Here is a 27,260-nt window from a genome sequence, read left to right on the forward strand (position 1 = left end):
TACTAATTCTTCCCGGTTTGTGAGCAGCAGGTCAAGAAGAGCTCTGCCTCTAGTTGGTTCCTTCAGCACTTGCACCAGACAATTTGTCTCCTGCACTTTCCAAAAACTTCCTGGATTGTCTGTGCACTGCTGTATTGCTCTCCCAGCAGATATCAGGGTGACTGAAGTCTCCCATGAGAACCAGGGCCTGCGATCTAGTAACTTCTGTTAGTTGCTGGAAGAAAGCCTCGTCCACCTCATCCCCCTGGTCTGGTGGTCTATAGCAGACTCCCACCATGACATCACCCTTGTTGCTCACACGTCTAAACTTAATCCAGAGACTCTCAGGTTTTCTGCAGTTTCATGCCAGAGCTTTGAGCAGTCATACTGCTCTCTTACATACAATGCAACTCCCGCACCTTTTCTGCCCTGCCTGTCCTTCCTGAACAGTTTATATCCATCCAGGACAGGACTCCAGTCATGTGAGTTATCCCACCAAGTCTCTGTTATCCCAATCACATCATAATTCCTTGACTGTGCCAGGATTTCCAGTTCTCCCTGCTTGTTTCCCAGGCTTCTTGCATTTGTATATAGGCACTTAAGAGAACTCGCTGATTGTCCCGCTTTCTCAGTATGAGGCAGGAGCCCTCCCTTCTCATGCTCTCCTGCTCATGCTTCCTCCCAGTATCCCACTTACCCCAAGGCTTTGGTGTCCTTCCCCCACTGAACCTAGTTTAAAGCCCTCCTCACTAGATTAGCCAGCCTGCTTGCGAAGATGCTCTTCCCTCTCTTTGTTAGGTGGAGCCCGTCTCTGCCTAGCACTTCTCCTTCTTGGAACACCATCCCATGGTCAAAGAATCCAAAGCCTTCTCTCCGACACTACCTGTGTAGCCATTCATTGACATCCATGATTCGACGATCTCTACCCAGGCCTTCTCCTTCCACAGGGAGGATGGACAAGACCACCACTTGCACCTCAAACTTCTGTATCCTTCTTCCCAGAGTCACGTAGTCTGCAGTGGTCCACTCAAGGTCATTCTTGGCAGTATCATTGGTGCCCACGTGGAGAAGCAGGAAGGGGTAGCAATCCGAGGGCTTGATGAGTCTCAGCAGTCTCTCCGTCACATCATGAATCCTAGCTCTTAGCAAGAAGCAGACTTCTCGGTTTTCCTGGTTGGGGTGGCAGATAGACGACTCAGTCCCCCTGAGGAGGGAGTCCCTGACCCCCACCACCCGCCTCCTTCTCTTGGGAGCGACGGTTGTGGAACCCCCATCCCTGGGACAGTGCATCTCATGCCTTCCAATCGGCGGAGTCTCCCTGTGTTCCCTTCTCTCAGATGTATCATCTAGTCCACTTTCCGCATTAGTACCTGTGGAGAGAACATGAAAATGGTTGCTTACCTGTATCTGCATTGCTGGTACATGGATGCTCCCCTTTCTTCTTCTGGAGGTCACATGCTGCCAAATTTCTGCACCATCCTTCTATCCCCGCTGAGCAGCCTGCTCTGAATCTTCAGAATGTTGTGTCCGTAGAAGCATATCCTGATGTCTGTCCAGGAAATCTTCAGTTTCTCTTATGCAACACAGGGTCGATACTTGTTTTTCCAGACCTTGAACCTTCTCTTCAATATGGAGACCAGCTTGCACTTTGTACAGACAAAGTCGCTTCTGTCCTGTGGAAGAAAGACAAACATAGCACATCCTGTGCAGGTAACAACAGCTGAATGCTCACCATCCATATCACCTTTCTTCTACAAGCTTCCTCAGGTGTTGTAGTAAGAAGTGTTGCTGCAGAGTGAATGGGGAAGCTAAAAACACAAAAGAGTAAAGTTCAGAGAGAGAGAAGCAACCAGCTTAACTGTAAAAGTTATTTATTGGATAATAGTGATAACTACACAAGGAGAGCCTAAACCAACATAACATACATTATTAAAGGTTAATACCTGAAGTAGAAAGGAATGGGGGAGGGATAGCTCAGTGGTTTGAGCATTGGCCTGCTAAACCCAGGGTTGTGAGTTCAATCCTTGAGGGGGCCATTTAGGGATCTGGGGCAAAAATTGGGGATTGGTCCTGCTTTGAGCAGGGGGTTGGACTAGATGACCTCCTGAGGTCCCTTCTAACCCTGATATTCTATGATTCTATGAAAACAGAGACAGAAAGAAAAGGATCTCACTGCTCCCTGAAGCTTGAAATGGTCGGAGTTCCCAGGTGACGGTGGTAGCTCAGGGTTCTGAGTGCGGGAGACAGGCAGAGCCCCCAGCATGATCAGTCAGGAGATGGAGTCTCAGTGGGATACAGAGTTTGGGTCTCAGAGTAGCAGCCGTGTTAGTCTGTATCCGCAAAAAGAAAAAGGAGTACTTGTGGCACCCTAGAGACGAACAAATTCATTTGAGCATAAGCTTTCGTGAGCTACAGCTCACTTCATCGGATGCATGCAGTGGAAAATACAGTGGGGAGATTTATATACACAGAGAACATGAAACAATGGGTGTTATCATACACACTGTAATGAGAGTGATCAGGTAAGGTGAGCTATTACCAGCAGGAGAGCGGGGGCGGAGGGGAAACATTTTGTAGTGATAATCAAGGTGGGCCATTTCCAGCAGTTGACAAGAACGTGTGAGGAACAGTGGGGTGGAGGGGAAACAAACATTGGGAAATGGTTTTACTTTGTGTAACGACACATCCACTCCCAGTCGCTATTCAAGCCTAAGTTAACTGTATCAAGTTTGCAAATTAATTCCAATTCAGCAGTCTCTTGTTGGAGTCCATTTCTGAAGTATTTTTGTTGAAGAATTGCCACTTTTAGATCTGTAATCGCGTGACTAAAGAGATTGAAGTGTTCTCTGACTGTTTCTTGAATGTTATAATTCTTGATGTCTAATTTGTGTCCATTTATTCTTTTATGTAGAGACTGTTCAGTTTCACCAATGTACATGGCAGAGGGGCATTGTTGGCACATATCACATTGGAAGATGTGCAGTAGAACGAGCCTCTGATAGTGTGGCTGATGTGATTAGGCCCTATGATGGTGTCCCCTGAATAGATATGTGGACACAGTTGGCAACGGACTTTGTTGCAAGGATAGGTTCCTGGGTTAGTGGTTTTGTTGTGTGGTTGCTGGTGAGCATTGGCTTCAGGTTGGGGGGCTGTCTGTAAGCAAGGACTGGCCTATCTCCCAAGATCTGCGATCATGATGGGTCATCCTTCAGGATAGGTTGTAGATCCTTAATAATGCGTTGGAGGGGTTTTAGTTGGGGGCTGAAGGTGATGGCTAGTGGCGTTCCATTATATTCTTTGTTGGGCCTGTCCTGTAGTAGGTGACTTCTGGGTACTCTTCTGGCTCTGTCAATCTGTTTCTTCACTTCAGCAGGTGGGTATTGTAGTTGTAAGAATGCTTGATAGAGATCTTGTAGGTGTTTGTCTCTGTCTGAGGGGTTGGAGCAAATGCAGTTGTATCATAGAGCTTGGCTGTAGACAATGGATCGTGTGGTGTGGTGTGGATGAAAGCTGGAGGCGCGTAGGTAGGCATAGCGGTCAGTAGGTTTCCGGTATAGGGTGGTGTTTATGTGACCATCGCTTATTAGCACCGTAGTGTCCAGGAAGTGGATCTCTTGTGTGGACTGGTCCAGGCTGAGGTTGATGGTGGGATGGCTGACTTAGAACAACGCTTTCTCAGCTCTCGTCCCCTAATGCCCCTATTCTACTTGCGCTACATTGATGACATCTTCATCATCTGGACCCATGGAAAAGAAGCCCTTGAGGAATTCCACCATGATTTCAACAATTTCCATCCCACCATCAACCTCAGCCTGGACCAGTCCACACAAGAGATCCACTTCCTGGACACAACGGTGCTAATAAGCGATGGTCACATAAACACCACCCTATACCAGAAACCTTCTGACCGCTATGCCTACCTACATGTTCTTGTCAACTGCTGGAAATGGCCCACCTTGATTATCACTGCAAAAGGTTTCCCCCCTGCTCCTGCTGATAATAGCTCATCTTACCTGATCACTCGTTACAGTGTGTATGGTAACACCCATTGTTTCATGTTCTCTGTGTATATAAATCTCCCCACTGTATTTTGGGGAACCAGGGCGCAGGATCTAGGGGAGTGGTCTCTGTTCTCCATTCTGCATACTAATGGAGAGGTCTTAATCTTGTCACCCTTGTCAGGAGGGGTCTGGGTGTGTCTCCCAGCGCCCTTCACTGCTTTCTGCAAGCCTTTTTTCTGATCGGTTTTGGTTCAAGCAAAGACGGGGGTGGAGGTGTCTTTCATGAGTCAGACAGGCTAGATACTGCGCCCTCATTTCCCAAGAGCACAGAACTGACTGGTATCAAGTCCCCCTATTGATGGGGTGCTTGCGCTGAGCGAGTATCCCCATCACATCCTTACTCTGTGGTACCGGATCTGATCTTCCACCCATTGCAGCCACCGCATCAGTTGTTGTATCCAACAAACCAGTAGAACCAGACCAATTGCTAGTATAATTTGGAAACCAATGATCACCACAATGGGGTGAAGCATGATATTCAAAAGACCTGTTGCACTGGGGCTCCACCAAAGCAAAGACTCCCACCAGGAGTGATGGCCTGTGTTTTTAACTGTGGCTGAAATGGGGGAAACCTCCTTGTAAAGCTCAGGATAGGCATTTAAATGTTGTACAGTCCATATAGGCACAGTAAACTTAATATCACAACTAACAATGGTTGTTACATTACAGAAACAGTGATTAGCATAAGGCACCATGGGTTGGGTCCAATGTCCATTAATTAATACAATATTACATTTGGTTCTTATACACACACATGTGCTTTACCAACAAAGACAACAACAGACCCCTCTTCCTGGATAACATCAAAGGAACAGTGAGACTTATTCCCAAGTTACCCATTCATCCCAACCCTTATGGCTAGTTCCAATCAAGGGAGCACATGCAGGTGCTGTGTGAGAGATATTCATGCCCTCTAAGTGGATTTGAACCTCCTTCAGAGAAGTCTGAGGTTGCAGCTAGCAAGGGATGTTAAGAGTAACAAGAAGGGTGTCTTCGGGTATGTTGGCAACAAGAAGAAAGCCAAGGAAAGTGTGGGCCCCTTACTGAACGAGGGAGGCAACCTAGTGACAGAGGATGTGGAAAAAGCTAATGTACTCAATGCTTTTTTTGCCTCTGTCTTCACGAACAAGGTCAGCTCCCAGACTACTGCACTGGGCAGCACAGCATGGGGAGGAAGTGGCCAGCCCTCTCTGAAGGAAGAAGTGGTTCAGGACTATTTAGAAAAACTGGATGTGCACAAGTCCATGGGGCTAGATGCGTTGCATCCGAGAGTGCTAAAGAAATTGGCGGATGTGATTGCAGAGCCATTGGCCATTATCTTTGAAAACTCATGGTGATCCGGGAAGTCCCGGAAGACTGGAAAAAGGCTAATGTAATGCCAATCTTTAAAAAAGGGAAGAAGGAGGATCCTGGGAACTACAGGCCAGTCAGCCTCACCTCAGTCCCCGGAAAAATCATGGAGCATGTCCTCAAGGAACCAATTCTGAAGCACTTAGACGAGAGGAAAGGAAAGTTCCTCAAGGATCAGGAACAGTCAGCATGGATTCACCAAGGGAAAGGCATGCCTGACTAACCTAATTGCGTTCTATGATGAGATAACTAGTTCCGTGGATGAAGGGAAAACAGTGGACGTGTTATTCCTCGACTTTAGCAAAGCTTTTGACAAGGTCTCCCACAGTATTCTTGTCAGCAAGTTAAAGAAGTATGAGCTGGATGGATGCACTACAAGGTGGGTAGAAAGTTAGCTAGATTGTCGGGCTCAAAAGGTAGTGATCAATGGCTCCATGTCTAGTTGGCAGCCGGTATCTAGCGGAGTGCCCCAAGGGTCAGTCCTGGGGCCGGTTTTGTTCAATATCTTCATTAATGATCTGGAGGATGGTGTGGATTGCACCCTCAGCAAGTTTGCGGATGACACTAAACTGGGAGGAATGGTAGATACGCTGGAGGGCAGGGATAGGATACAGAGGGACCTAGACAAATTGGAGGATTGGGCCAAAAGAAATCTGATGAAGTTCAACAAGGACAAGTGCAGAGTTCTGCACTTAGGACGGAAGAATCCAACGCACGGCTACAGACTAGGGACCGAATGGCTTGGCAGCAGTTCTGCAGAGAAGGTGACAGTGGACAAAAAGATGGATATGAGTCAACAGTGTGCCCTTGTAGCCAAGAAGGGCCAATGGCATTTGGGGGTGTATAATTAGGGGCATTGCCAGCAGATCGAGGGATGTGATCGTTCCCCTCTATTTGACATTGGTGAGGCCTCATCTGGAGTACTGTGTCCAGTTTTGGGCTCCACACTACAAGAAGGATGTGGAGATATGGGAGAGAGTCCAGGGAAGGGCAACAAAAATGATTAGAAAAGGAGTAGTTGTGGCACCTTAGAGACTAACCAATTTATCTGAGCATGAGCTTTCGTGAGCTACAGCTCACTTCATTGGATGCATACTGTGGAAACTGCAGAAGACATTATATGCATCCGATGAAGTGAGCTGTAGCTCACGAAAACTCATGCTCAAATAAATTGGTTAGTCTCTAAGGTGCCACAACTACTCCTTTTCTTTTTGCAAATACAGACTAACACAGCTGTTACTCTGAAAAATGATTAAGGGTCTGGAACACATGACTTATGAGGAGAGGCTGAGGGAACTGGGATTGTTTAGTCTGCGGAAGAGAAGAATGAGGGGGGATTTGATAGCTGCTTGTAACTACCTGAAAGGTGGATCCAAAGAGGATGGATCTAGACTATTCTCAGTGATAGCAGATGACAGGACAAGGAGTAATGGTCTCAAGTTGCAGTGGGGGAGATTTAGGTTGGATATTAGGAAAAAAGTTTTCACTAGGAGGGTGGTGAAACACTGGAATGCGTTACCTAGGGAGGTGGTGGAATCCCCTTCACAAAGCCCTGGCTGGGACGATTTAGTTGGGATTGGTCCTGCTCTGGGCAGGGGGTTGGACTAGATGACCTCCAGAGGTCCCTTCCAACTCTGGATATTCTATGAAGAACCAAATGTTTTTGTTGATCCAATTTCAACACATGGGGTCCTGAAATTGGGGCTCTTAAACATTGGAGGAGAGCAAGGTTTGTGATCAGAGGGTTGAAATTTAAAATTTTCTTTTGTTGTTGGCCCAATTCCACTCTGTACAAATCGGGCTCATGAAATCCCTCCGAAATGGCAATATGCCCATAGAATTTAAACCAAATTGCTGTCATGAGCTTGTTACAATGTGTGCCTTTTAATAGAACTACCCAGTCTGGGGGACTTTGCTGAATCAAGTCATGTCCAGCTAAAGTCCAGTTAAGCGTTTGGCACAGCAATTTTGCTTTCTGGGCTCCACTGGAAAGCACCTCCAGAGGCTCAGAGGGATCACAGGTACAGCATAGAGCCTGGACCGCATCAGACTCCAGACACTTATGACCAGTAGGGTGTTGGTGCACCAGTGGGATGTCATGGGTTGTGCTCGGGACCTGTGAGGGGCCAGACAAGAGAGAACAAATTCCCACACTCCCCCTGTATATATTGGGAGAATCTGGGACCAATATTACAGGACAAACATGAAGTAGTGACCCACGTGAGGGTGGCCATAAGAAGTCAAGGACTTTTCTGGACTTTTCCTGTCTTAACATCAGGGTAGGCACTGACCAGCCCACTCGATGCGTATTTTCCAATGGCTCAAAGCTGTTCCTTCTTGCTGGCCAAGAAGGGAGGCTGACAGGATGGAGAAGACAGTCTTGAGGGTCAGGTGGTTTATCCTTCCATTCTTTGAGCTGTGAGGAATGAAACCATTTCCGCCAGGGTTTCCCATTTTTCCTATTCAGGATTTCTACCTGACAAACATTAGAGTTAGCCCAATTCACAATAGAGTAGTGGCCATCCCAGGTGTGTGTAAAGAGCTGCTTAGCAGTGACAGAGGCAGTGTTGGTTTTAGTAGGGATGGCTTCCACCCTGGATCTTTTTAAAACAAAGTCAGTGGATTTATACACAGTTGAAAAACTTTGGCAGCTAGAAACTGAACCACATTTCTCAGCACCTACACTGTTGCTTGCTACAGGCAATGATTCATTATGAGCTAACTCAATCAACTCACTTCCATACCCTTCAGTTGCAGCAAACTGCTTGCAAAAGCTACCATGAGGTTCTATTCCTTCAGGAGCACTTTTAGGCAACAATTCATTTTCCCCAGAAATTTTGTCCTTTCCCTTTTTAGATAGGGGTTGCTCTACAGAAACATCTTCCTGAGCATCTTTCTGGGGTTCATTTGAGTCCAGAAGGACTCCTGAGACAACTGACATATCCTCAATCATTATAAGCTGAGGGGCACATTCTGTCTGTTCCTCAGACAGAAGATTGGTGACAAACTCTCCCCCAGCAGATAAACTGCCATTCTTAATATTCACAGCGTTCGGAATTTTCTCCCCTTTGTTCCCAGACAAATGTTTGGAGATTGAGGTAGCTCCCTACATGGACAAGTCATTACCCCCAACAGACGCAGGCTTAGGAACACTTCCTTCCTGGTTTTCAGTTGAGTCCAGAACCACATCTGGCACAACTGACAAATCCTTAGTCTGCATAAACTGAGAGGTATTTTCTGCCTGCTCCACAGACAGAGCACTGGAGACATTTTCTCCCTGTGACAAAGCTCTGTCCTTGCCTCAGTGGGTGCTGCATTTCCTGGCAGATTTCACTAGCCTCAGGGGCTCACTGTGACCCTCTGCGTAGCCCTTCTTTCTCTAGAGGCAAGGGTCACAGCCTACTGAGCCACTTTCATCATAAGTCAGCAAGGGAGGTGAGGAGAGGCTACTCTCCCTTGCACAGTCTCTGTTGTCTCCCAGTCTCACTGATTAACTCGGGGGGGGGGGGGGGGAGCCCAGGCACATCCTCTACTCTGGGCTCCAGCCCAGGGATCCTAATAGTATCAGCTATGGTAGCTGACCTTTTGGAAACAGGACAAGTACAATTTCCTGGTCCACTTCCCCACAGCAGCAGCCCCCCAATTCCTCAATATCTCCTTCACCCTTACTTCAGGGCCTCCTTCCTTCTACCTGTTTTGGTTTGTACTGCTCAGTTTATCCAACAGCACAACTTCCTCCTACAGCTCCTGACATGCACCTCACTGACTAACTGGGAGGCTTTTAACTAGTTCCAGCCAGCCCTTGATTGGCTTCAGGTGTCCCAATCAACCTAGCTATCTCCACTGCTTTCTAGAAGGATCTTAATTGGCCCCAGGTGTCTTGATTAACCTGGAGCAACTGCCATTTGATTACCATGGTACCAGGAATTTGTTTAGCCTGGGGCTAACACACCTGTTCCTCACTACTTTACTGTAGCCATCTGGCCTTGCCCCATGACATATCTCTCCCACCTCCCACTCAACACCACAGAGTTGGGCAACTTGGGATGCCAGGCAGTGTGCTTGCAACAGACCATCAGCATTGCCGTGGTAGCATCCAGCCCTGTGCCGTATGCAGAACTGGAATGGTTGGAGGGATAAGAACCACCTGGTAACCCTTGCGTTCTTTTCCTTCTTCTGCTGCATCCACTAGAGGGGTGCATGGTCCGTCACAAGAGTAAATCACCGGCTTAAGAGGATATAACACAGTGCCTCCGTGGCCCATGTGACAGCCCTGTTCTCCGTTCTGTATACTAATGGAGATGTCTTAATCTTGTCACCCTTGTCAGGAGGGGTCTAGGTGTGTCTCCCAACACCCTTCACTGCTCTCTGCAAGTATTTTCTCTGATTGGTTTTGGTTCAAGGAGAGGTGTGTGTGTGGGGGGGTTCGACAGGCTCGATACTGCGCTCTGGTTCCCCAAGAACACAGAGCTGACTGGTATCAGGGGTCTATCCCTGCCTCTCACGCAGAGTTCCGGTATAATACTGGGCAGGTCACTGAAACTAAACTTTTCACAGGTGTGCGCCTCATTTTTTAGGTGCCTGACTTGAGACCCTGCAGTCTGATTTGCAGAAGAGTTGAGCATTCACAGCACCAACTGAAATCAATGTCAAGTTAATTTTGCATTTGGAGCAGTGTTTGAATAGTGTCCAGTAAACGATGCTTTGGAACCATCCATTGAACAATGAAAATAAAACACTGGATATGTGCTAATTCAGTGGCTCTCAAGCAGGGGTCTGGGGCTCCTTGGGGGGCTGCAAGCAGGTGTCAGGGGGTCCACCAAGCATAGCTGCCATTAGATTCATAGCCCCGGGCTGAAGCCAAAGCCTGAGCAACTTAGCTTCGCAGTTTGCAGTTCCCCCTGTGGTGTGGGGCCCCAGGCAATTGCCCTGCTTCCTACCCCTTAATGCTGGCCCTGGCTTTTATATGGAAGAAAACAGTTGTTATGGCACAGTTGAGCTGTGAAGTTTTTATAGCATGATGGGGGTGGGGGTTCGGGCTCAAAGAAAAAGGGTTGAGAACCCTGGTGCTAATTCAATGAGCAAGCACCATCCATTCTGTGCACTGAATGTGACAGGAATCCAGTGGGGAAAAATAGTATTATCATGGAATTAAAGACTGAATTATAATGAATATGCATAAATGAACCAATTTAAAGTTGCACAGGCAGGCTTAATTCTGGCATTTTCTAACTTCTGAGTACTTGTTTTAATAACCCTTCTGACAGGTGGTGCTGGCAGTAACAAGGGCCAGGTTTAATATCTAGAGGTTGCTCTTAACATTACAAAACAGAACTGGCTCCAGCCCTCACACAGAAAAACTGGAAAATGAACCACTATCCCTGGGCTGCCTCAAAGAGTCAATAGTCCCCACCTGCAAGCATTAAGTCTGTGTATAACAAAAGAAAACTTTTATTAAGAGGAGAGGGAACATAGGATTAATTTGCGAAAACACTGCGATAGAGATTCTGAAGTAAACAAACAATAAGTAAACCCACCATACAGTATCTTGAGCAGTAGTCCTTTGCCTCAGTTTCCCCCCTTGTGGTGTGAATGTCCTTAAACACACCACTCCCCTTTTCATAGAATCATAGAATATCAGGGTTGGAAGGGACCCCAGAAGGTCATCTAGTCCAACCCCCTGCTCGAAGCAGGACCAATTCCCAGTTAAATCATCCCAGCCAGGGCTTTGTCAAGCCTGACCTTAAAAACCTCTAAGGAAGGAGATTCTACCACCTCCCTAGGTAACGCATTCCAGTGTTTCACCACCCTCTTAGTGAAAAAGTTTTTCCTAATATCCAATCTAAACCTCCCCCACTGCAACTTGAGACCATTACTCCTCGTTCTGTCATCTGCTACCATTGAGAACAGTCTAGAGCCATCCTCCTTGGAACCCCCTTTCAGGTAGTTGAAAGCAGCTATCAAATCCCCCCTCATTCTTCTCTTCTGCAGGCTAAACAATCCCAGCTCCCTCAGCCTCTCCTCATAAGTCATGTGTTCTAGACCCCTAATCATTTTTGTTGCCCTTCGCTGGACTCTCTCCAATTTATCCACATCCTTCTTGTAGTGTGGGGCCCAAAACTGGACACAGTACTCCAGATGAGGCCTCACCAATGTCGAATAGAGGGGAACGATCACGTCCCTCGATCTGCTCGCTATGCCCCTACTTATACATCCCAAAATGCCATTGGCCTTCTTGGCAACAAGGGCACACTGCTGACTCATATCCAGCTTCTCGTCCACTGTCACCCCTAGGTCCTTTTCCGCAGAACTGCTGCCTAGCCATTCGGTCCCTAGTCTGTAGCGGTGCATTGGGTTCTTCCATCCTAAGTGCAGGACCCTGCACTTATCCTTATTGAACCTCATCAGATTTCTTTTGGCCCAATCCTCCAATTTGTCTAGGTCCTTCTGTATCCTATCCCTCCCCTCCAGCGTATCTACCACTCCTCCCAGTTTAGTATCATCCGCAAATTTGCTGGGAGTGCAATCCACACCATCCTCCAGATCATTTATGAAGATATTGAACAAAACCGGCCCCAGGACCGACCCTTGGGGCACTCCACTTGATACCGGCTGCCAACTAGACATGGAGCCATTGATCACTACCCGTTGAGCCCGACAATCTAGCCAGCTTTCTACCCACCTTATAGTGCATTCATCCAGCCCATACTTCCTTAACTTGCATTTCCCTCTGTTGCACCCCACTCTGGTTTGATGTCCCAGGTCAGTGAAGTTCCAGAGTCCAGGGGGTGTTGAGGTGGTACCTGAGCAATGCCAACTTCTGCTCATCTGCTCACCACTGCTACTGCTGGTAAACGTCTCTGCCACCACCTGCAGTAGTCTAAGGTTCCTCCATCTAGCCCAGTGCTTGTGATTTCACTGGGTAACATGGAACCTCATTGGGTTAGACCCACAATAGAGGTCTCCCTACGGGATGGGGAGCAAGCAGATATTAGACACAGTGTTGGTATATAATACTCTAAATGCTCTTTATTGATTACAAAACAAACCTTACTCACTCCACATTCACACCCTAAACATACTAAAGCAGAGTCCAAAGGTCAGAATGATCCTGATGACCAGTCAAAGTACCTTCCATCAGGATAAAATCATGAGATGCGGAGAGCTGGCAAAACCACATCTATATCCACACGGGACTCTGGATCAATAAACGACTCCAATTTGTAGAAATCATAGGCATCCATTTCTAGTTCATTCCGTTGGGTCATCGGTTTTTTGCCTTTGTTTACTAGGCCTTCTATCCGCACAATTCCAAAGAGACAATCTTGGGCGGGCCACCATGATCCAAGGCGAGCCATTTCCTCCAATTCTTATACAATTTTATAATCAGTCTAGCTGGTGTTATTTCCTTTTCTGATGATTTTCCGCATTTGTCTCGAAACATAAGATTGCTTTTGCACAAAGAGTTCTAATAGTCCCTGACCTTAAGTCCTTGCTTCAGTTGCTAACTTGCAATGCATGCATTCATGTCAAGCACGCATAATTCATACCAGGCCTCAATGACATCTTACATGGATATATGAATCACAATGTATATTGATATATATATATCTTTCCCAACAAGTGTTGCTGCCATTACCTCCCCTGCATTGTTTTCACCACTGTTTTCAACACTGTCCCCACACCAGGACTATGGCTCAGCCTCAAGACCAGCTTATCAGAGATTTCAGCTCTAGCGATCACTGAGAAGAAACAAGAACTCCCAATTGAATCCTAGCACCTCTCTCTTTAAAGACAGGGTGGGGGGAAATCACATGACATCTAGTACCATTTAAATGAGCCAACAGCACCAACCAGGAACACGTGTTGCCCGCCCCACCCCTGTCTTTCACATGGGTTTGGCATCAATACCCCACACCTAGCAAACAAGGCTAGATTTCAGGTGACTCCCCTCCATTAGGGCATATTAAGTATAGTTTGTTGCCTTTTAGTCAGCCAATAATAACAACATTTTATTACCCTTGAATCCAAAACTTATAATTTTTGATCAACATTGAAAATTGATCACTTTGGCAAAGCAGGCCTCTTTGCTGATCAGAGGCAAGTATGTGTGTCTATGCAAACACAGTCTTCTTCTGAGGGCTTTCTGAGGGCTTTGTCAACAGATGGCAGAGTAGAACACATTCAGTCCACTGGCTTACATCTTTGCAAGCTTAATAATGTTCTTTTTACAGTTTTTTTTGTAATTTAACAGTTTAAAAAAAAAAGAAAATTCCATCATATGGAATCATACTGATGCAAACCTTGGTCACAAGTAGGACTGGAACTTTTAGACCCACTGCCATTTTCTGTCAATTATTCCATTTGTTCAAATGGCAACCTACTACTGCTAGCTGGGGCTTCTCTGACATTTGCTAGCAGTAGGGGAATGTTGAGACCCATGAATCTTGGTTTCCATTCCAGTCTCTGGAGGGGAGCATATCTGAGTGGACACAGACGCTTTTCTCTGGGTCTCCTACAGCCTGTACCCATTCTGTTTCTTACACACATCCCACGCTAGCTCATCATCCAAGTCTCCCCAGCTTCCTCCTTGCATCCTCATACCAGTCCCGGTTCCCACATCTAGTGAGTCCCAGTCTCCACTGCTGGTCTACCTGTCTGAGTCCCAGTCTCCCTATCCCAGTCTCTTCAACCAATCTTCTCCCTGGCTCCTTCTCAGATCTTGTGCTTCCCTCCCCCTACTTGCTCCAAATCCCATTGCACAGCCAAACTATTAACTCCACCACTCTTCCCCTCTTTCCCTCCCCTCTGCCAATTCAGGTATCCTCTGCATTAGAGTCAGGTCGCTTCCACTTTCTTGATGTTCCCTGGGTTCCAGAAGATTGTATCCCTGCTCTTGGTTGCTGTGCCCAGAATCCCAGTGCCCACATCAGCAATTGTAAGGTTTTCTAATCCTTTAATTATTATCATAGCTCTTCTCTGAACTGGAGCTCCTCTCCATTTTATCAACATCCTCCCTGAGGCAGACACCTGGCATGGGAAATTTTCAGTCTAGTGGTTGAAGTTTGGCTGAATTATAAAATTGTTTCTCCCTGTCTAGTCTCAGCTGCCATGCAACCTTCCCCTCCCCTCACCGTCCAGCCTCATGAAGTAGAGGTAGTAGTAGAGGAGAGGGGCAGCCATGTTACGCATCAGAGATAGGTAGTGAAGGTAGGAGAAGAACTTGAGTCTTAATCTGGCCCTGTTTTCCATTGTGGAAATTTCTTCCTTCTCCCCTAATATAATGCTGCTGCTGCTTTTCCTCCAGCTAGATTTTGAATGGACCTGATTCAGGTAGGCATGCTCAAGTCCTTGAGGTGAAATAGACCATTTGTGGGTTGCTCTGGCATTTAGACATCCAGGTGCCTAGAGCGAGACAGCAATGCACATAGCCAGAAAAATTTAGGCATGTAGAGAACTTCAACAGCAGAAATGTAGACACCAGGTGAGTTAGGCACCTACAGCATTCAGCAGCAGCTGAATAGGGTATTGTAAATGTAAGGGGCATGTAAATGCTGGACTTAGGTGTCTAGGTCCTATCTCTTACTTTTTTCTGATCCTCCCCTTACTATGAAGAAGGTTCAAGTATGTGCAATGTCAGGTGATCAGAGGAGAAGGACAGGTGAGGATCCTGGGGTGGAAAACTGAGTGAGGGTCAGGTTTGTGGGAACCTTAGGGAGGGAAACTGAGGCAGGGGGAGAAAAGGCACTGGCTAGGAAGCGAGATGAGGGTGTTTGCTAGTGAGGGAGAAAAAAGTAGAATAAGTAGTGCTTGCTGGAGAAGGAGGGGAGATTAAACATTTGAAAGGAGGAGAAATGGAGGGAATGTTGGAGGATATTTGTAACCTTATGATTACTGAAGAGAATCTGCATTGCTTAAGGTTAGGGGGTTTGTAACATGAAGAATCTGAGTCATGCCTCCCACAACTAAACTGCTGACTGAGTAATCTGACCCTGTGCTTGTACAAGACCTATAGCAGTTGGGCCACTATCTGATTGTGGGCCTTGAGTATTACAGTAATAAAATATAACAAGCAGCAATAAAGCAAAAAAATCTGTGTGAGATGCAGAGCTTCTATGGCGTAACTATTTTTAATTATGTTCCCAGGGGCATTCTTGATCCCATATGTCATAGCACTTGTCTTTGAAGGAATCCCATTGTTTCATCTTGAACTAGCCCTGGGACAGCGCTTGAGAAAAGGCAGCATTGGTGTCTGGAATACCATCTCACCTTACTTTGGAGGAGTTGGTAGGTTTCTCCATGTTCTCTGAAAACTAGTTAGCCTATTGTCAAGAGCCATATTAAATATTGACTAGGGAACTGGTTAAGTAACTGAAACAAGTGCCTCAAGCTCCAACCCAGAGCAATACTGGCTCTAGGAAACTAAAGTTTGATCTCCCTGGTCACACTGTCCAGCAGTTCTTACCCATTCACAAGCATACAGGACTGCTCTCTGATATGAAGCCTCAAAACGCTTTTATTTAGGAAACACAAGACAGTTACATAAAATAAAATCAGTCTAGTGGGGACACAGTGGGTTTGTTAAAAATATCTCAAGACCAAGCGATGTGCCCAAGAGAACTCTGCTTGCCTCCCACTAGACCCAACCCCCTTTGGGTCCCTTCCACTCTGTTTGAGGAAAAATAAATGAATTAGGAATTAACCCTGGACAGAGACAAACCATTAATTAAAACAAGGGACCATTTGGGGTCCTTATCAGGAGTCACACAAACCTTCCTCCATCAAAAAATAATAATAGGACAATGTACAAGTCCCCAGCAGTTAAGCATGTAGAGGAATACTCTAACACTATTATGGGTCTGAACAGCCTAGCCCCATCCTGGGTACCTTCTGCAGGCCATTGACACTTGGGTGCAATACTCACAAACAGCCTCCAACATGTAAGTCACTCCCAGCTATGTCTGTGTGTGCTGCAGCCAGCTAGCCACACTTTGGCTCTCACCAGTCTTGGTTATGCTGCAGGGTGACTCCAACACACATCCCGTCCCAGATCTTCCCCCAAAAAAATGTATGTTCTGTACTGCCCAGCCCTCTCCCGAACAGTACAAATATGTTAAGTGCATTATTCCTTTAAGGGAATAATATGCACACAACCTGTTACCCAGACATTTAAACTTGAACACACTGGATTAGATAAAACAGTAAAACAAGTTTATTAATTACAAAGACAGATTTTAAGTGAAAACACGTAATGAGGCATAAAAGCCAGAAATGGGTACAAGAAAAATAAAGATAAAATCCTAAACTGGTGCTGAACTTCAATATTAATTTCAAAGTTCTCACCACATGCTTTCACTGACCAAACTGTCAGGTTAGGACTCCTCCCCCAGAGTCCAACAGCTGTTTCCTTTGTCTCTTCAGGCTTAGTGAATGCAATGGGTGGAGGGAAGGGGGTACCTTGGGTGTTTGTCCTTCCTTTTTATAGTTTCAGTCCCTTTCTTGAAAAAGATTTCCAGCTGAGAACCAGGAGCCAAAGAGTCTATGTGGAAGGATATTCCTTACTGTTTTTTTCACCTGTTTGAACTTTGTCTTCCCTTCCTTCTTGATGAATCTGTTCACTGCTTAAATCGATCAAATTAAAGCAAGCATGTATTCCTTTGTTTAGGACAGACCTGTTTGCAACTTGTGTAGGCAAAGCTATGCGGTTTGGAACATGTGTTAATAAACACCATACAGGGGAATATTATAACTTCATATACAATGTTGCCACACAGATGATACCTCACAATACATGTCTTGTACAAAATTGTTATAGTAATGTGTAGGGTATGAACACATGGGCCTATTCGGTCACACACACACAGTGAAAGACAGCAGCATATTAAGCTACTACCTGTAATGTGAAAAGGAGTACTTGTGACACCTTAGAGACTAACCAATTTATTTGAGCATAAGCTTTCGTAAGCTACAGCTCACGTCATTCGATGCATACCTGTAATGTGTAGACAGCAGCAGAGTGCACCAGAGACATTCCTCTGCATGCAGCACTAAATGGGCACTTTGTGGCATGAATTTCCTCTCACATACACCAATGGAAATCAGGCTTTTCTGGCTTCCACCAAAATAAGTATGGTTCTGCCCACTGATTCCTAGAACATTCCCTCAAGTGTTGGAAGTGATTGGATGGGCAACACCACAATCCTTCAGGCCAAAGATTATCTATTTGTAGCAGGATGGTGAGGAGTGGAATGAAAATGTTTAATTCCATTTGAAGCAAGGAACCTCTGAAATTCTTCAGAACAGAATTTAGGCCCATTGTCACTCATCAACTGTAACAGTAAACCAACCTGGCTAAAACAAGTTACCAAGACTACTGGACATCCTTGTAACTATAGCACAAGTAATTCTGGAAACTTCTGGTTATTCTGAATGGGCGCTGATTACAACCAAAAACATATCACCTTCTAAAGGTCCAGCAAAGTCCACATGAACATGTGTCCAAGGAGTCCGAGGCCACAACCAAGGATGTAGATAAACTGGGCTAGGATCATGCTGAATTTTCTGACACTTAGTAGAGCACTTCGCCTTACTCGCAATATCTTTGTTGATCCTCAGCTACCAGATGTGATTCTGGGTTATGGTCTTCATCCATACAATGGCAAAATGACCTTCCTGAAAAGCTTCCAAAACCTGAGACTGAAGTGATTTCAGAATGATCCCTTGCATTCCGCATCTGATGCGACCGTGATTCACAGATAATTCACATGAGACAAATTGTGTAAACTGGGGATTCTTTTGATCTTGAACAGTGTACATTGCAGTATGAATCCTTTCAGAACAAAAAGCACATCGTCCTTAGTGGTTACTTTGTTGACGTCTATGCTAGTGATAGGTAATTGTAACAGGGTCAGCACCTGCCTCTCATGAGCGTCCCCTTTCTCTGGCTTACAGTGCCTACAGTCTCTCAATTCTTTTCAGCAGGGCGGTACCCACCTCTCATGAGTGCCCCTTTCTGGCCTATCTCAAAGCCCTCGGTAATGTCCTGTAGCCCTTCCCAGGCTCTGGTCCTCAGTTCTGACCAACAGGGCCTCTCTCAGTACCCTAATTGTCCAGCTTACATGTGAAGGTTCCTGCTCGGGGGTTCATCGCCTGCCCTTTAGTCCTCTGACCCCAGCTCTCCAGCTGGGTCAGTCTAGATCAGTCCCCTTCCAGGGGTAAAAAGTTCCATGGACAGTCCTTTCCCTCGGCCGGTCTTCAGTGAGTCCTGGCAGCCAGCCAGAAGCTATTCCCTTGCTTCCCTGGTCCCTGCCATCAACTACCTGCCCTAGCCCTTGCAGCCAGCCAGGAGCACCTCTTGCTCCCCCAGTCTCTGCAAGCAGACTGCCCTCACTCTGGCCCTGCAGCTCCTTTTATATGAGCCTGCTGCGTCCTCACTGGCTGCTTCCTGCAGCCTCTCTGATTGGCTGCTTCCCCTTCAGCCACTTTAGCCCACTTGGAGGGCCTCTCCACTGCTCCTTTCCTGGGATGGGTGAGACAGGACTCCAAGGCCTCCAGTAGGAGGCCTTTGGGCCTAGTCCACCCCATCACAGTAATCTATTCATCAAATTGAGATAGATTACTTTGTCTGAAGTTTCTTTGGGTTGACAGGAGTTTGAGCGTAGCAGTCGCAACAGCCCATCAGCTTTGCCATGCTGAGTCCCATACAGTATAGGATAGAAATGAGTTGAAAGTAGCAATTCTCATCATTGCATATGAGCAGAAGCTAATGACAGAAAGCCAGGTTTTGGTCCAAAAAAATTGAAAGTAACAGGCAACGATCCATCAGCAAGGTAAAATGTCTACCATACAGATTGGTATGGAACTTTCCAAATTCCTAAGATAATGCTGAGAGCTTCTTGCTTTATCTGTGCATAGTTCTTCTCAGGAGTAGTGAATGTTCATTATGCAAAAGCAATTGCTTTCTCCATGCCATTAGGAAAAATGTGGGAAAGAACTGCAGCCACTCCGTGTGGTAAAGCATTACAAGCCAATTTCAATGGTAGTGAAGCATCAAAATGTGTAAGAACTTCAGCTGATGTCAGTTTATTTGCTTCCTTAAATGCACACTCGCACTCTTTAGTCCATTCCCATTTTTTCTTTGCTTGTAACAGTTCATGTAAAGGTGCCATTATCATCAGAATAGGCAGAAATGTACCATAGTAGTTAAGCAGTCCTAAGAATGAATGTAATACTGAAATGTTCTCTGGTGGTGGCGGCACTTCAAGAACTACCTTTTCTTTCTTTCTCTGGTGGTTTCCTTAAGCCACTGGCATCAATTACAGGTCCAAGGTATTCAACTGAAGATTTGAAAAACTCACATTTGTTTTGGTATACTCTCAGTCCATGGTATTGCAGTGTTTGAAAGACAGCACCCAAATTTTGAAGATGATCCTTTCCTATAACAAGGATGTCATCCAAAACAGCATTGAACTTCATTCAGCCCTTCAAAATCTCATCTATGGCTTTCTGGAACAGGGCAGGTGCCAATGTGATACTGAAAGGCAACCTGTTGTAAGAAAATAAGCTTTTTTGCATGTGATAGTGAGATATTTGCAAGATACCAGCTCAGCCTACATTTGTAGGTATGCATTGGTATGCAAATCCAATATACTGAAATACTGTCCACCACTAACAAACAAATCTTCAGTAGGAGGCAGTGGACACTGGTCTGCGCATAAAGCCGGATTCCGTGTCACTTCAAAGTCTCCACAAATTCAGACCGAGCCATCCTCCTTGATTACTGGTACAATGGATGTAGCCCACTCACTGTGAAACCAGTGACAGCGATCAATCAACAGTCCAAATCTGCTTCTACCAGAGGCTTCAGAGCATAAGGCACAACTCTGGGCTCTCAATACTTTGGTTGGCTTTCAGAGTTAACAGTAAGCTTCACTGACATGTTGTTCATCTTTCCAAGCTCTTTTTCAAAAACTTCAAAGTATCTGTCCACTATGTGATCATCATCAAGAATGGGGTGTAGCTATTTGATGATATGGGTCCCAGTGTGGGGTGACAGGTGACAACTAGGAGTGTGGAACTATAGAACTACTAACTGTGCTATGTAACCTATCATTTAAATCAACTTCTATATCAGATGACTGGAGGATAGCTAATGTGACACCAATTTTAAAAAAGGCTCCAGAGGCAATCCCAGCCATTACAGGCAGGTAATCCTAACTTCAAATTGGTTGAAACTATAGTAAGGAAGAGAATTATCAGCAACACACAGATGAACATGATTTGTTGGGGAAAATTCAACATGGTTTTTGTAACGGGACATCATGCCTCACCAATCTACTAGAATTCTTTGAGGGGGGTGATCCAGTGGATATAGTGTACTTAGACTGTTAGAAAGCCTTCAACAGGGTCCCTCACCAAAGGCTCTCAGCAAAGTAAGCAGTCATGGTCCCCTCATGGATCAGTAACTGGTTAAAAGATAGTAAACAAAGGGTAGGAATAAATGGTCAGTTTTCAGAAAGGAAAGAAGTAAATAGTGGTATTCCCCAGATGTATGAACAGGGATCAGTTGTGTTCAACATATTCATAAATGATCTTGAAAAGAGGTAAACAGTGAGGTGGCAAAATTTGCACAAGCTACTCATGATAGTTAAGTCCAAAGCAGACTGCGAAGAGTTACAAAGGGACCTCCCAAAACTGAGTGACTGGGCAACAAAATGGCAGATGAAATTCAATGCTGATAAATGCAAAATAATACACATTGGAAAACATAATCCCAACTATATATACACATACACAGAAAGGTGGAATCTAAATTAACTGTTACCACTCAAGAAAGAGCTCTTGGAGTCATTGTGGATATTTTTTTGAAAATATCCATTCATTATGCAGCAGTAGTCAAAAAAAGCTATCAGAATGTTGGGAATCATTAGGAAAGGGATAGATAATAAGACAGAAAATATCATATTGCCTCTATATAAATAGATGGTATGGCCACATGGCGTGCAGATGTGACTGTCCCATCTCAAAAATGATATATTGAAATTGGAAAAGGTACACAGAGAAGAGCAACAAAAGTGATTAGGTGTATGGAACAGCTTCCATATGAGGAGAGATGAATAAGAGTGGGACTTTTCAGCTTGGAAAAAAGAAGACTAAAGGGGGATATGATAGAGGTCTATAAAATCATGACTTGTGTGGAGAAAGTAAATAAGGTTTAAAACAAACAAAAGGAAGTATTGCTTCACACAATGCAGTCAACCTGTGGAACTCTTTGCCAGAGGATGCTGTGAAGGCCAAGACTATAAGAGGGTTCAAAAAGAACTAGATAAATTCATGGAGGATAGGTCCATCAATGACTATTAGCCAGGATGGACAGGGATGGTGTCCCTAGCCTCTGTTTGCCAGAAGCTGGGAATGGGTGAAAGGGGTTGGCTCACTTGATGATCACCTGGTCTGTTCTTTCCCTCTGAAGCACCTGGTATTGGCCACTGTCAGAAGACAGGATACTGAGCTAGACGGACCCTTAGTCTGACACAGTATGGCCATTCTTATGTTCTCCCAGGCTGCAAAAGCCAGCTGACACTCCTGTAGAGCCCTACATTACTGCTTCAGCTTCCTTCTGAGTCCACTCACCCGCCTCCCCACTTCTTTTCTATGGCTCTCCTCCTGTTCCATAGCTGTAAGATGAAGCTAGGTGTTCCTGCACTAGAAAACACTCTTGGTCCCACTCATCACTGAGGGAACCTTGAGATCATAGAATATCAGGGTTGGAAGGGACCTCAGGAGGTCATCTAGTCCAACCCCCTGCTCAAAGCAGGACCAATCCCCAATTAAATCATCCCAGCCAGGGCTTTGTCAAGCCTGACCTTAAAAACTTCTAAGGAAGGAGATTCTACCACCTCTCTAGGTAACGTATTCCAGTGTTTCACCACCCTCCTAGTGAAAAGGTTTTTCCTAATATCCAACCTAAACCTCCCCCACTGCAACTTGAGACCATTACTCCTTGTCCTGTCCTCTTCTACCACTGAGAATAGTCTAGAACCATCCTCTCTGGAACCACCTCTCAGGTAGTTGAAAGCAGCTATCAAATCCCCCTCATTCTTCTCTTCTGCAGACTAAACAATCCCAGCTCCCTCAGCCTCTCCTCATAAGTCATGTGTTCCAGACCCCTAATCATTTTTGTTGCCCTTCACTGGACTCTCTCCAATTTATCCACATCCTTCTTGTAGTGTGGGGCCCAAAACTGGACACAGTACTCCAGATGAGGCCTCACCAATGTCGAATAGAGGGGGACGATCACGTCCCTCGATCTGCTCGCTATGCCCCTACTTATACATTCCAAAATGCCATTGGCCTTCTTGGCAACAAGGGCACACTGCTGACTCATATCCAGCTTCTCGTCCACTGTCACCCCTAGGTCCTTTTCCACAGAACTGCTTCCTAGCCATTCGGTCCCTAGGCTGTAGCTGTGCATTGGGTTCTTCTGTCCTAAGTGCAGGACCCTGCACTTATCCTTATTGAACCTCATCAGATTTCTTTTGGCCCAATCCTCCAATTTGTCTAGGTCCCTCTGTATCCTATCCCTGCCCTCCAGCGTATCTACCACTCCTCCCAGTTTAGTATCATCTGCAAATTTGCTGAGAGTGCAATCCACACCATCCTCCAGATCATTTATGAAGATATTGAACAAAACCGGCCCCAGGACCGACCCCTGGGGCACTCCACTTGACACCGGCTGCCAACTAGACATGGAGCCATTGATCACTACCTGTTGATGATGATGGGGGCTGTTCTTGCACCTGCATCTTAAAAGAAAAGTTAAACTATCTGCTGTACCATCAAGTGTTGTGGGTAGCTGTGGTAGTAGGGCCAGGGACCTGAGGTTTGTGCTCTTCCTCTCCCTCACGCATTTGGAGTACCTCTACCTCCTCAGGACTCCTGTACAAAAGTTGATTCCATAGAATTGCTGCACTGTCACCGCAACCCACTCATATGTGAACACCTCATAGTCCTCTGCACAGGGGCAGCAGCAAACTATACCTGGTTTCCCCACTGCTATTGTGAAATGCTATCATGCATGAGAGTTCAGTGTTCTGGCCTTCACCCTGCCCCTTCTTCTGATCACCTGAATCTACATTTTCCCCATACCCTTAAACTCTTCCACCCCCTTTTCCACCTCTTTTCTCCTCCACCCTTTTCATTTTAGATTAAGATATTTGTTATAATCCCATCTCCTTCCACAGTCCTTTCTTTCCTTCACTATCACAGAATGTTAAGGACAAAGTGGCCACTCTTGTACTGCTCCCTGAATTTGAAATGTTATCCTAGCACTTTCACTCCCAGGGGAGGAGGTTTCCTGTCTGTGCTGTTGAGTAATTGTCATCTTGGTTCTATTCAGGGGAAGAGACCATCACAGCTGACCTAGACTGTTTTTAAAACCACCAAAGGGGAAAAACAAACAAAAACACTCACACAAAAACGAGAGATTAGGGCAAATGCAGTAGCAGGAGTGGCATAAATTTGTTGGGTAAAGTAAATAAGTGTTCTGACAGCTTATTTAAGCAATTTGTTTAAACTGAAATTTTTTTGTATTCAATAGGTATTGGTTCATTGATGGTGTCATTCATTGTGAGCTTATATTATAACACCATTTTAACCTGGGTGATGTGGTATTTCATTAACTCCTTCCAAGAGCCCCTTCCTTGGAGTGCTTGCCCACTAAATGGGAACAGAACAGGTAATTAATATTTCAAGTCTCTTGTTGGTGTTAAGGTTGCAAAGTGTTACCAACTCTTTTTTATTCCTATAATATGGCATTAAGTCCTACTGTACAGATTTTTTAAATGGCTCATTTTAAAATCTTCTCTTTGAACTAGGGCTGTCAAGTGATTAAAAAAATTGTGATTAATTGCACGGTTAAAGAATAATAGAATACCAATTATTTAAATATTTTTGGATGTTTTCTACATTTTCAAATATATTGATTTCAACTATCACACAGACTATGAAGTGAACAGTGCTCACTTTATATTATTTTTAATTACAAATATTTGCACAGTAAAAAAATAGTATTTTTCAATTCACCTAATACAAATGATGAAATGCAATCTCTTTATCATAAAAAGTTGATCTTACAATTCTAGAAATATGTACAAAAAATAACTGCACTCAAAAATAAAACAATGCAAAACTTTACAGCCCACAAGTCCACTCAATCCTACTTCTTGTTCAGCCAATCGCTCAGACAATCAAGTTTGTTTACATTTGCAGGAGATAATGCTGTCCGCTTCTTGTTTACAATGTCATCTGAAAGTGACAACAGGTGTTTGTATGGCACTGTTGTAGCTGGTTTTCAAGGTTCCTTCCCCACTCTGAACTCTAGGGTACAGATGTGGGGACCTGCATTAAAGACCCCCTGTCATAAATATAAAGGGAAGGGTAAACCCCTTTAAAATCCCTCCTGGCCAGAGGAAAAATCCTCTCACCTGTAAAGGGTTAAGAAGCTAAAGGTAACCTCGCTGGTACCTGACCAAAATGACCAATGAGGAGACAAGATACTTTCAAAAGCTGGGAGGAGGGAGAGAAACAAAGGGTTTGTGTCTGTCTGTATGCTGCTTTTGCCAGGGATAGACCAGGAATGGAGTCTTAGAACTTTTAGTAAGTAATCTAGCTAGGTATGTGTTAGATTATGATTTCTTTAAATGGCTGAGAAAAGAACTATGCTGAATAGAATGACTATTCCTGTCTGTGTACCTTTTTTGTAACTTAAGGTTTTGCCTAGAGGGATTCTCTATGTTTTGAATCTAATTACCCTGTAAGGTATCTACCATCCTGATTTTACAGAGGTGATTCCTTTACTTCTATTAAAAGTCTTCTTGTAAGAAAACTGAATGCTTTATTATTCTCAGATCCAAGGGTTTGGGACTGTGGTCACCTATGCAAATTGGTGAGGATTTTTGCCAAACCTTTCCCAGGAAGTGGGGTGCAAGGGTTGGGAGGATTTTGGGGGGGAAAGACGTGTCCAAACTACGTTTCCCAGTAAACCCAGTTAGAGTTTGGTGGTGACAGTGGAAATCCAGGGTCAAAGGATAAAATTGATTTGTACCTTGGGGAAGTTTTAACCTAAGCTGGTGAAAGTAAGCTTAGGAGGTTTTTATGCAGGTCCCCACATCTGTACCCTAGAGTTCAGAGTGGGGGAGGAACCTTGATACCCCCAAGCTTATTCTTACCAGCTTAGGTTTAAAAACTTCCCCAAGGTACAAACTTTGCCTTGTCCTTGAACAGTATGCTGCCACCACCAAGCGTTTTAAACAAAAGAACAGGGAAAGAGCCCACTTGGAGACGTCTTCCCCCAAAATATCCCCCCAAACCCTACACCTCCTTTCCTGGGGAAGGCTTGATCAGAATACTCACCAATTTGTACAGATGAACACAGACCCAAACCCTTGGATCCTAAGAACAATGAAAAAAATCAATCAGGTTCTTAAAAGAAGAATTTTAATTAAAGAAAAAGGTAAAAGAATCACCTCTGTAAAATCAGGATGGTAAATACCTTACAGGGTAATTAGATTCAAAACATAGAGTATCCCTCTAGGCAAAACCTTAAGTTACAAAAAGACTCAACAACAGGAACATACATTCCCTCCAGCACAGCTTATTTTACCAGCCATTAAACAAAATGAAATCTAATGCATTTCTAGGTAGATTTCTTCTTCCTGGTAAGTAAGTAAGTAAAGGAGTACTTGTGGCACCTTAGAGATTAACCAATTTATTTGAGCATAAGCTTTCGTGAGCTACAGCTCGCTTCATCGGATGCTGTAGCTCACGAAAGCTTATGCTCAAATAAATTGGTTAGTCTCTAAGGTGCCACAAGTACTTCTTTTCTTTTTGCGAATACAGACTAACACGGCTGTTACTCTGAAACGTAACTTAACAGGAGTTGTAAGGCTGCATTCCTGATCTGTTCCCGGCAAAAGCATCACACAGACAGACCCTTTGTTCCCCTCCTCCAGATTTGAAAGTATCTTGTCCCCTCATTGGTCATTTTGGGTCAGGTGCCAGTGAGGTTATCTTAGCTTCTTAACCCTTTACAGGTGAAAGGGTTTTGCCTCTGGCCAGGAGGGATTTTATAGCACTGTATACAGAAAGGTGGTTACCTTCCATTGATATTTATGACACTGGTGTAGCAAGATATTTATGTCCCAGATGCACTAAAGATTCATATGTCCCTTCATACTTCAACAATTCCAGAAGATATGCATCCATGCCGATGACGGGATCTGCATGTTCATTTTCATCATCTGATTCACATGCCACCAGCAGAAAGTTGATTTTTTTTTTTGGTGGTTCAGTTCTGTAGTTTCTGCATTGGAGTGTTGCTCTTTTAAGATTTCAGAAAGCATGCTCCACACCTCATCTCGCTCTGATTTTGGAAGGCACTTCAGATTCTTAAACCTGGGGTCGAGTGCTGTAGCTATCTTTAGAAATCTCACATTGGTACCTATGTGTTTTGCCAAATCTGCAGTGAAAGTGTTCTTAAAAACGAACATGTGCTGGGTCATCATCGGAGATTGCTATAACATCAAATATATGGCAGAATGTGGTTAAAATAGAGCAGGAGACATACAATTCTCCCCCAAGGAGTTCAGTCACAAATTTAATTAATTCATTCTTTTTTAAAAATGAGTGTCATCATCATTGAAGTATGTCCTCTGGAATGTTGGCCAAAGCATGAAGGGGCATACGAATGTTTAGCATATTTGGCACATAAATACCTTGCAATGCCAGCTACAAAAGTGCCATGCAAATCATAGAATATTAGGGTTGGAGGAGACCTCAGGAGGTCATCTAGTCCAGCCCCCAGATCAAAGC

The 27,260-nt window shown here is 44.8% G+C and overlaps 1 protein-coding gene across 3 annotated transcripts in view; it reads left to right on the top strand.

Moving 5' to 3' along the window:
* The window catches only part of LOC125631976 (sodium-dependent neutral amino acid transporter B(0)AT3-like), a 116,206-nt gene that overhangs the window by 26,819 nt on the left and 62,127 nt on the right, over positions 1 to 27,260 (top strand). For 2 of the 3 annotated variants that reach the window (XM_048839510.2, XM_075125478.1), the window contains exons 2-3: positions 15,537 to 15,677; positions 23,989 to 24,126. In XM_048839510.2, coding sequence (XP_048695467.2) covers positions 15,537 to 15,677; positions 23,989 to 24,126 — 279 coding nt within the window. The remainder of the gene's footprint in view (positions 1 to 15,536; positions 15,678 to 23,988; positions 24,127 to 27,260) is intronic. The other variant, XM_048839512.2, reaches the window with a different exon arrangement.

Source organism: Caretta caretta, chromosome 2 (genome assembly GCF_965140235.1).
Source record: "Caretta caretta isolate rCarCar2 chromosome 2, rCarCar1.hap1, whole genome shotgun sequence".
NCBI classification, from domain to species: Eukaryota; Metazoa; Chordata; order Testudines; family Cheloniidae; genus Caretta; species Caretta caretta.